The 10,535-nt window shown below is 40.9% G+C and overlaps 1 protein-coding gene across 2 annotated transcripts in view; it reads right to left on the reverse strand.

Annotated features, from left to right (window-relative positions):
- Nucleotides 1-1,477: 1,477 nt before the first annotated feature.
- GPATCH2L (G-patch domain containing 2 like) overlaps nt 1,478-10,535 on the reverse strand; it is a 15,931-nt gene continuing 6,873 nt past the window's right edge. Inside the window, exons 3-7 of one of the 2 annotated variants that reach the window (XM_029084823.1) lie at nt 7,164-7,340; nt 6,721-6,800; nt 4,572-4,639; nt 3,622-3,676; nt 1,478-1,567 (exon numbers count right to left, since the gene is read on the reverse strand). In XM_029084823.1, coding sequence (XP_028940656.1) covers nt 1,478-1,567; nt 3,622-3,676; nt 4,572-4,639; nt 6,721-6,800; nt 7,164-7,340 — 470 coding nt within the window. Of the gene's footprint in view, nt 1,568-3,621; nt 3,677-3,728; nt 3,769-4,571; nt 4,640-6,720; nt 6,801-7,163; nt 7,341-10,535 lie in introns of both variants that reach the window. The other variant, XM_010167344.1, reaches the window with a different exon arrangement.

Here is a 10,535-nt window from a genome sequence, read left to right on the forward strand (position 1 = left end):
TTAAAAATAAATCCACCTCTGGGATGGGACAACTTCTCTGCCAACATGCAGTAACAATTCACCAAGGATTATGTTCACCAGGACACTAGTCACCTGTTTATTAGAGGAAGGAATCAAGCATATATTCATTGGTTAACTTGACTATATCTTCAGCAAAACCAAGCAAACATAATCTCTCCAGGTTTAGAAATCCCTTGCCATAACTAGTGGCTTTGAAAAGGGCCTTCACTGATCATCACAAAGGTAGAGACTTTGCCCTGTTTGAGTTTGTGAGCAGCATTTGTCTAGCTCTCCTTTCCAGAAGATAAACTTTTGTAGAGCATTAAGTAAAACACTGGAGGCACAAGGAAGGTTATCCTAGCTGTAATGAAGAGACCAATCAATCTTCTTGCTTCATGGGCACAAAACATCCCCAGACTAGGGCTAAAGTACAGAAAGGAACCAATTTGCTGATGCACAATCTTCTGAACTCTCTTTATTCTCATCCAGTTGAATGTTTAAGAACTGATTTCTTCCTCCCTCCTTCTTTCCAGCTTTAACATGCTGGCTACAGCAGCATGAGGTCATGGTGCGACATCAGAAAACTCCCTGCAGAAGCCAGTGGGAGGAGATGCATTGTTGGGTGGATGCCAAGCTTTCGTTCAGACACATACAACCTCAGTACATTTTTCATGCTCTATTTGCTAATTAACAAGGGGAAGAAAACCATGAAGCTAGAAGGCCAGACGTTTCTTTCAGATTTGGTCCTCTGTACAAGGATATAAGCAGAACTGTGTCCCAAGCAAGGCTCTGTCTCTTTGCATGGGGAAAGAGCTCAAGGACACCTTACCTTCAGATAGTCACCTGAAGCACAAGGAGTCACCTCCAAGGCCAACATTTGAATTTAATTTAGGATTACTCAGCAGAAGGTACCTGAATAGCATATTAACCCCAACTATGCAGACTCAAATATACCTCAACGTTTGACCAGACCAGATCTAAATTTCAGTTCTAGCAATAGCCATTAAGATCAAGCCATCAGAGGTCACCTCAGGTGAGTTTTGAATCCATTCAGAGGGTCTGTTTTAGGCACTCGGGATATCAAAATGCCTCAGCACGTCACCCACACAAGCTTGTCAGCACTTTCCCTCTCATCTTGTTCCAATTTTAATAGCGGGCAACAATACTATGCTCATTTGTACCTATACAACAGACTTGTAGTGACTCACTGCACAATCCAGAACAGATCACATTTATTTCTAAAAGCACAGTGTGTTCTGCTTGTCTGTCATACACTGTTTCATACACTCTAAGCACTTAGTGTATTGAGATTCTCAAATAATCTGCATCGGTATGTTTTATGCTAAGTCTGAACGCAGGGTTCCTACAGAAAAGTGCTTTAACTTCCAGGTCCAAAGAGTATTGTTCAAAATGCTACTGAAGAAAACCAAACCACAGGAGGGAAGCGAGACAACCCCAACAGAGCAGAGCAAGGGAGTTACCTGGCAGTGCAGCGTGCTGGTGAGCATCTTCGGTGGGAAGCATCAGCAAGCACATCCAGAGAGTACAGAGGAGATAATGGATTGAACTGGAAAGTCAAGAGATTTTATTTAAGCAAAGCATTAAAAGAAATAGTCTCCAGATACAGCTGCTCAGATCTATTCCCTACAGTTGCTCGTACAGTATAAGGGGTGATCAGACAGATCAAGGGGTGAGACTAGGTGAGAACTAACTCTCACTTCAGACAAAAGGCTAGCACGGGGTGCAACAGTAAATCTCATAACCATCTTCTCACAACAGGCAGCCTTATAAGCACGATCCTCTTTCAACTCACATTATTAAAAATGCTGGTTGACTAAAAGTACACTGCAAGAGCTGTACTGCTGCATGCCATGAGCAAAAAGTCTGCCTCCCTTTTGGGAAGCCTCTTGTCTACCTTCACATTGTAGACAGAAAAGTGACTGTTATGAATGGTGCAAGCACAGAACCCCCCAGAGAGCAGTTCCAATATTCCCAATGGTCATATGTATCACTTGAAACAGACCTCTAGAAGACTCAGGCCCACTCAGCCCAAAGCTCAGTTCACAATGAGCTCCCAATTCATTCTGCAGCAAGTGAGCTGCTCCTCCCACTCACAACTCACCTCACAAGCTTTCTTTGCAAACTGCTTAAAACAAATTTCTCAAACATTGCATGGTCAGGCTAATCTTAGATCCTTTCCTAGGCATACACTAGACAAATCCTGAAGGTATCAAACCTGTGCAAGACAGCTTTTTGTAGAAGATGAACTCAAGATTTTTTTAAAGGTCAGGACAGAAATGGAATAAACTAGTCAACCAATATGTGAAGCAAGTTTTGCTGAATATGCAAATAGAAAGTTTAGACTGGTAGTTTCTCTGGGGTACCTTCATTACACTTCCATTCAGCATCTCCTCTTTATTTATAATTTACACCACATGCAGGAAATTAATTTCCATCTGCTTTGCAAAGTGGTATACCAATCTCCAGAACATTTTTCTTGTATTGCTAGGATTATTGATGCATTTTTAAATAAGGACAAATTAATAATCCACAGCTGTAGCAGGACTCGTCATAAAACCTCTCTGCAACTCCAGAACTCAGTACTAGGCCTTTGCCTTCAATCTCTCTGAGAAAGAAGAGGCACTAAGCACCACAAAGCTGCTGCTATCAGGGAGCTCCTCCTTAAGTTAGGCTGTTAGTCTGCTGTCAGTGAAGTAACACTGCAGCTGCCCAGCAGGGGAGAGTCACCAATAACCTTCTGTAGTTGATTCAAGTTCATTTAAGAAAAACAAAAGTAATTTATTTTGGTCATTTTAAAGCTTATGTACTTATCATTCTTATTTTCAGCAATATAAAAGTGGTATGTGAAATGTTCTTATTAATGGAAATTACACAATTGCACAAAGGTCTGAAAATTATTTCTTACCATATATGTATTTTTAGTCACCTGAAGGGTAAAACATTTCAGTCCTACTGCTCACCAACCAAAAACCAGCTCACAAAGGAAGAGAAGGGAGTGTGTGTGGCTAGGAACACCGTTACAACACAACTGTTCAAATGGAAGATCCTTTTTGCTTTTTGCTATCAAGAACCCAAGCTCTTAAGTATCTTAAGAGCCCGATATCTTAAGTAAAAAACTGAACTCTGAAAAACTCCCAACAGTGAAGCTATGAAAGACTTAATGAAGAATATAAAAGTGCATATACAAGAGTTTCAGTTAAAAGAATGCCTATTTCTCTTGCTTATCATCTCTTATATTTTCCTGTTACAGCTGCTATTTAACTACAATCACTTCACCCTTTTTTTCCCTTCTCTCTTGACAAGACTATCAGGTAGAAGCCTGAGCTAAACAAGACAAAACAAAGCATTTAAAAAGAGAAAAATGTTGCAATTCTTATGGAATTTTGAGAGGCCAAAGTTCTACCTGCCAAGAGCCATTTTCCCTCCCACTTACTGTCAGACAGGAAAGCCTTCACTAACCTGAAACAATGAGATAAAAAAAAAAAAGGAGTTCCTGAGCTATTCAGTTTTAATAGACAACATCATGCCGGAGACACAGGTTGTGTTCAAAGCCCAGAAGAGATCAGTTTAGCAAAATGAGAAGGGACAGGGCCGCCTTACCTCATGTGCACAGGACACAGTGTGTGGGAAATCAGAAGCCGGCACTTTGTTCTTTCTAAAGAGAAGGAAACCAAGAAAATAAAAAAGGTAGAGCCGAGTCAGCTTACCTGGTTGCGATCTCTCTTCCCCATGGATGGTAACCAAAAACTGGGAGGAGGCAGAGTCGGAAGGACAGGCAGAAGCAATGCCAAGGAAGAGAACATGACGGGGTGAGGGGGAAGAACGGTTGGGGGTAAGAAGAGAAGGGGAAGGGAAGAACAAAGGTGGAGGGAGAAGGAGAAAGATTAAACATCAGCAGGACTCATATTAAAAACAACAAATTTCAGATCCAAGGAAGAAAACGATACCAACAGCTGGTGATGGTTGGACCCACGGCACTACAGTCTAGAGGTGTCACCCCTACCTATCTATCCATGGCCCAACAAGAACAGCATTAGAGGGATGCCAAAGGATATGCACCACGACTATTTCTGGTGCTGACTACAACTTAAATACACTAATTGGGGAAGGAGACAGAATACTGAAGAAAGGGAATGCAATTTTGCAGCTGCCTTGTCAGCATCATTTCTGCAGTCTGGGTACGCGCCCATAGCGTGACTCCACACAGAAGCTTTTGAAATAACTAACATATAAGGCTCAGTCTTCTCACACTGTGCAGAAGATCTGCAGTTATTGCAATGGCACATTATGAGGGAGGGGAAAAGAAAAAGATAACTGTAACCAAAAGGGCATTTGAGCATTGTCCACACACATATAAACAAAAGTGAAGTCAGCAAATGCAAATAAGAAAATGGAGAAGCCATCAGTAGAGGACTGTCTCCCATTCCACAGGTCACTGCATGCTTAGTTATCACCCAGCTCTTCATTCCCTTCAGTCTCAGGAGGGAAAAGAACCCTGTATTTCTTCCCTCCCTCCCAAAGTTCTACACAACAGCTGTTAAGGGCCTTACTCTTTCTGGCGCGGATCACTAACAATATGACCTAGCCTCTCGGTGCCCAGATTGCTCATGGAGGTCTCCTGAAACACAAAGACAGGTAAAAGGTTGCAGAATCTCACACAGTGAGCAGACATAATAGTTGGCTGCTGCCAATAAGAACAGATCTTACTCCCCTGGGCCACGTGCTTTCCTTCCCAGCCCACTCTCAGTCAAACATATTCACCTTCTCCTTTTAGAACCTCAGCTGAGCCAATTTAACTAATTAGAATAGCAGAAAATATTTCAGTTTTAATTGTGGGGCTTGTTTTTTATTATTTTAGTGATGATATTTGCTTGCACAGAGGCACACCAAGGACTGGACCGGTACAAAGCACGCACCACATGGATGTAGTTAAGAACAGGGGAAATGGCTGAGGAGTGCTTATTTCCAGGTTGCTGGGGTGAACTGGACTAGAAACAGGCTGAGAGACATGATATCACACTGTCCCACTAACCATGGGGATTCACCAAGCACAGGTGAATGAAACAAGGAGTGTGCATGAAGCTTTTGCCCTTTCTGAAAGCAGCAATTCAGCAGCAGGACCTCTAGCAGTTAAAGAAAAGGTAGATCCTAGAGAAAGGACTTGCTCTGGAAGCACGTTTCTCCCTGTGAGACTTTGCCCTGTGAATGTGCTTGATGCTGGCATACATGTACACACACAGCCTGAAGCACCAGCTGCTCCTATCTGCATAGCAACTACCTCCAGGAAAGAAATACACTTTGCAGGAAGGGTCTGAAGATAAGGGTAAAAGGCTTTCCCAGGTAAGATGCTTCACAGTTTGTGCCAGGTACAAAGGCAAAACACTCTCAAAGTTTGGGGGGAGCTGTGGTAGCAGGGATGAAAGATGGGCCATTTGTTACAGCAGGAAAATTATTAACTTAAAGTGCCGTAATGTTTAAATTTACAGTTTATTACTGTGTAAATTACAAGCCATACTTTTGGTAATTAGCAGCTCGCTGGCGGGGAGCTCTGAATGAAACTCATTATTTATGATTACAATTCAGAGAGAGATGGGGAAGGGGGAGCAGTGACCTCCACTGCAAATGACAAAGATCCCTTTAAGGTGATGAAGATGAATTAAACAAGTAAATATTATCCTTCTCATTTGGATCATTAGAGGTGCTGCCGACAGGCCCAGCCACTTGCAGGTGGCCTGAGGAACCCTACCCAAAGCCAGTCTCTTGCCAGCTCAGGATTCATATTTTAAACAATGGTTACAACTAAGCAAGGTAAATAGAAGAAAGAAGGGGCAAACAAGGATCTTTCAAGTGTGACTGAGCAGAAGGAAGAAGTCGCACTCCTCTAGACCCCTTTAACACACATTGCTAGTAGACTCTCTAAAGCCAGTCAGCTCAGAATTCATGCCAATCTTTTCAAAAGCACAGAGCACAACCCAATAAAAGTAAAGCCAAACACAGACAACACCTTCCTTCTCAGAAACATCTTTTACAACAGCCAGCATTACTCAAGACTCTAAGATCCAGACCCACCCAGGTGGATCTCTCCCTCATTTAGACAGGCATCTGGAAAGTATTGCTTATACCTTTAGAAACAGGACTAATGTTTTCTTTGTTGTTTGCCCTACAAATAATAAACCTAGTCAATGGCCCTAGGTAACTTTGTATTCCTGCATATACCCTTTTATTCTTCTGTTCCCCCACTAAAAATGCAGCTGCTGAAACCACCTTTCTTTGCTGCCATTCACATGAGTCTGCTTCCCTATCTAAAATTTGGTCTTCCTTCACCTTTGAGTCACCTCTCTGCCCTTGTAGTCTCAGATTATGAGCATGCACAAATCTCATGCGAGCATCACCTTCCCCTACATTCTGTCTAAATATTCTTGGTATTTATGTTCCCTGTCATTCATCTTCAGACCTCCTTCCATACTGCTTTTAGCACTGATCAACTGTCTTTGCCACTCCAAACTTGTCTTAAAATCCACTTAGTCACTCAATCAATTTCTAACAGGCAAAGCAGTTAAACAAAACAAACAATACACAAAACAGAAAATGTGCCAGGCCCCCTTCTGCAGAAAACAATTCACATGATATCTTAGGATAGTACTTCAGGACTAATTCAGCACTGGAAATATAAAATTATTATCCTGCAAGAGGAAATACCTTGCCAACAAGCCTCCTCCGACCTTTTCGAAGACAACGGGCAGCAGCTCCTGGAAGGCGATTCAGGCGAGCATGAAATCCTGAAAACCAAACGCAGAAAAACTGAACAACAAATACAGAAGATTCTTCCTGACAAAACACCAGGAAAAACAGCTAGTTCAGTGGTCAGACCAGATCCTCTCTTTCTTGTTTCTCAATCTGCAAAAGGCAGATATGCCAACTTATTCAGAAATCAAATAAAATCTCTATTTAAAAGAAAAAAGACTCAAGATTGGCAGTTGGTATGAGTATTTCAGCTAACAGTAGTCCAGCTATTTTTAATTGGATCATCAAAAAAACCCAGATCACTAATATCAGTTTAAATTGCAGCACCTAGGAACAGAACCTACTCTTGCCATCACATCAAAAGTTCTTAAACACATGGAATTCCTCATGGACCTCACCTCTCTGAGCTGGCCTCGAGGGCAAAAGGAATGTGGAATCTGAGAGCTTGTTGAGGCCTGGGTCAATCCGCTCCACTTCAGATCGGTGATCAGCTCCCCACTTGGGAAGCAGGTTGGGGACGGTGAATCCTGGAACACATTCTCCTTCATAAAACCAATCACTTTGTTCATCATCTCCTAAAGAAATAGGATGGAATTAGCCACAAGTAACATCAATGTGCCCTATGACAGTCCCACAAAATACTACAGGCAGGCATTTCTGGATGTGAAACAGCGGAAGGTTCATTAGGAATTCCTTCCTGAAGAGCTGGGTATTTGCATTCTGTTTCAATGACCTGCAGTAACAATGGGGCTCACTAAATGCTTTAAACTATCCAACTCATCAGTCTACAGAATTTCCCCACAGAACAAAGCCCTCTTTATAGACCTGCCTAGGGCAGCTTTAGCACTGTTGTGACTGCATCTCATCAGCTTTAGTTCAATGTTGTGTGATGTCTTGTGCACAACTCTTTCTCTGAAGTAATTACTGCGACAGAGGTAGAGGCCAATAATTTGGCACACACAGGCTATCACAGGAGAGACTTCACAACAGAAGACCAGGCTCATAGAGTAAGCAAAAGGAGCATACTCACTGATAAGAAAGATTCCTAATCTCCTAAAACAGCAGGTAAGAGGAAAACACATAACTATTAGAAATGGTCACTCTGGGTGTAAGTACTAACCATGCTGTGAGTCTGTCTCAATCAAAATTTCTTAGAATCTACAAACCTTCTGCAAAACTAGAGCAGCAGCAACAGAAGTCATGACCAAAGTCTCCATAAAGCAGGGTCACTGTAATTAACGCAGTTGCAGTCTACAACTGAACTGCATGAGACACCACTCCTGGTCAATCTTCCTGGCTGGAAGTCCCCTGAGGGCAGCAGCATGTGAGCAGCGTAAGAAAAAAGCAGGAAGAGGGCAAAGAACATGACACATTTGGCTTTTCAGTAGCCTAACAAACAGTCCTGTGTAATTGCAAGGTACTTATCGTTGCCTTAAAAAACTAACACACCTGACTTAGGGAATATTTTCATTTGCCTACCATTAAGTCTCAACTCAAGCGTCACCACTTACTCTCTTTTCCTCACCAAGTTACATTATTCACGACTGAAGCCCATTATGCCCACCCACACATCTTGCCAGACAAAATTAAAAAGAAAAAAAAAGAAAACAAGAAAAAGAAGAAAACTCATCCTAGTGAGAATGTTGCAAACTTGCATACAGAAGAAGTAACACCCAAAACCAACTCCAATCATCAACAGGTATGACAGCTAGAACACTTCATCCCAAAGCTCTGACACTGCTTCTTTTTTCTGTGATATGTCAGTTGGCCTAGCATGCTTGTGGCAAATATATTTTAAAATATAGATAATCCTACCCACCTTGCAGAAAATTAAAAATAAGTAATGTTGGAGAGTTCTCCTAATCGATAGTACTTTGTGCAAAAATACTCCTATTTTTTAGTTTTGGATGTATGAGCATAGTGCACTGTCATATCTCAAATCCTTACATTCACAAGACAAACTTTAACCATTGGGATCGTATGTTAATATCGCAGCACCTTTCACCATGAGAGATCCCAATGCATTTAACAAAAAAATTAAAAAAACTTACAATCAAATTATGAACTAGGACCATTCTCTGCTCACAGAAGTGCACTAATAGCTGGAATTGCAAAGACAACCTATTTAATTAGCAACAGCAAAAATATCACATGACATAACCTAAAAAGAAGAGGAAAAAAAGACTACATTCTATTTAAATAGAGTGCTATCCTAAATTTCCCATTATTCAGTTTGGAATTGTACTAGAAAACTATTTGTAAGATGATGATCTGTGACCAAAAAAAAAAAAAAAAAAAAAAAAGTTTTGTGCTACCTCTATCTCACTGGAGAGCTACTGTTTATTATTTCCTTTATAACTAGAAATTGTCTAGAAAAAGGAAAATGAGATGTTTCTTATTTAACCTGAAAGTGCAACAACATTTTTAAACCCTTTTTAACATAACTGTACGTTAAAATATCTTGGACAGAAAGCTATTATCGTATAAACTGTTTGAACAGAGGCCTGATATCAAAGGATAGCATATCAAACCTCTTCTACCACCTAGACAGGGCAGGCTGTAATTGTATTTTATTAATTTATTTAAGTAGTATATTCTACATGCCCTTGTATACTGGGTATCCTACTTCTAGTAGCAGCCAAAGTTAATGCCTAAAATGGGGTATAAAACCAGGGCAAGTATATAGGCCATGCATATAGACAAGTGTATATATATACACACACACACACATATACACACACACTTATCCAGTCTACATCGATCTTGCCTCAGGTGATGAAGTAAAAATTCAACACTTCAGTCACCACCCTGCTTCGTTATCTGATATGCAAGTTCTCACCAATTTCAGCTCCCCCCAAACAGTCATCAGTAAAAAGACAGGACAAAAGATTTCTCTTTTCTGTTGCTTTTGAAGGATAGGAGGCTGGAAACAGTTATTTTTCAGCAAAGGTCAAAGCTGATATTTGAAATCTCTACTCTTAGGGAAAGTATTATAGCCACCTAAGATCACAAGAGATCAGCCCTACAGCCTAACATATCATCAGAAAACACATAAGCACATTTGCTATCATTGTGTGGCCTCACACACAGATACCTGGGTCAGTAACAAGCTAATGGAAGCAGCATTTCCTACTGAGTTACTGATATTACTTCCTTTATCACTCATATATTCCCAGAAGAGGTCTCATCCAAATCTTAGCTTATGAAATGTGACAGAATCGGAGTGCACACTGGCAGAAGCTGTGTGGAATTACAGGTCTCTAGGGCCACATTCCACCTGCTCCAAATGTAATAGTCCTACTACAACTTCTTTCACACTTACTTTTGCCATACCCCCCATAAAATGGACACTGTGCTGTCAGTGATAAATAAAACCAGGTTACACTCCACATTCAAACCTCCTAAGAAACCATCTCTACAACAGACACTGAAAATACTAGGCTCAACCAATGCACACAAGAGTAAGGGAGGAACTTGTATTTAAAGAAATAAAATCTATCACATATTACTGTTGTCTTCTTCACACAATACATTAAGTAACTTGTCAGTACTGACTTTTTCCACATCTCTTCCTGCCCATAGGGAAAACGACTAACAGATTCAGGCAGTAATGGTATGTAGACAACAATTAAAACATCTAGAGAAACAAAGCATAAGCTCTGCTCTTTCATTATGGTGAGCTCTAAAAAATCCTCTTGTATTTCTGTGCCTGTCCACAGTAATAGCATCTCATATTTCAAGTGTTATGGACCTGATATACAAGGTATTTC

This window comes from Antrostomus carolinensis, unplaced genomic scaffold (genome assembly GCF_000700745.2).
Source record: "Antrostomus carolinensis isolate BGI_N321 unplaced genomic scaffold, ASM70074v2 scaffold32754, whole genome shotgun sequence".
Classification (NCBI taxonomy): Eukaryota; Metazoa; Chordata; class Aves; order Caprimulgiformes; family Caprimulgidae; genus Antrostomus; species Antrostomus carolinensis.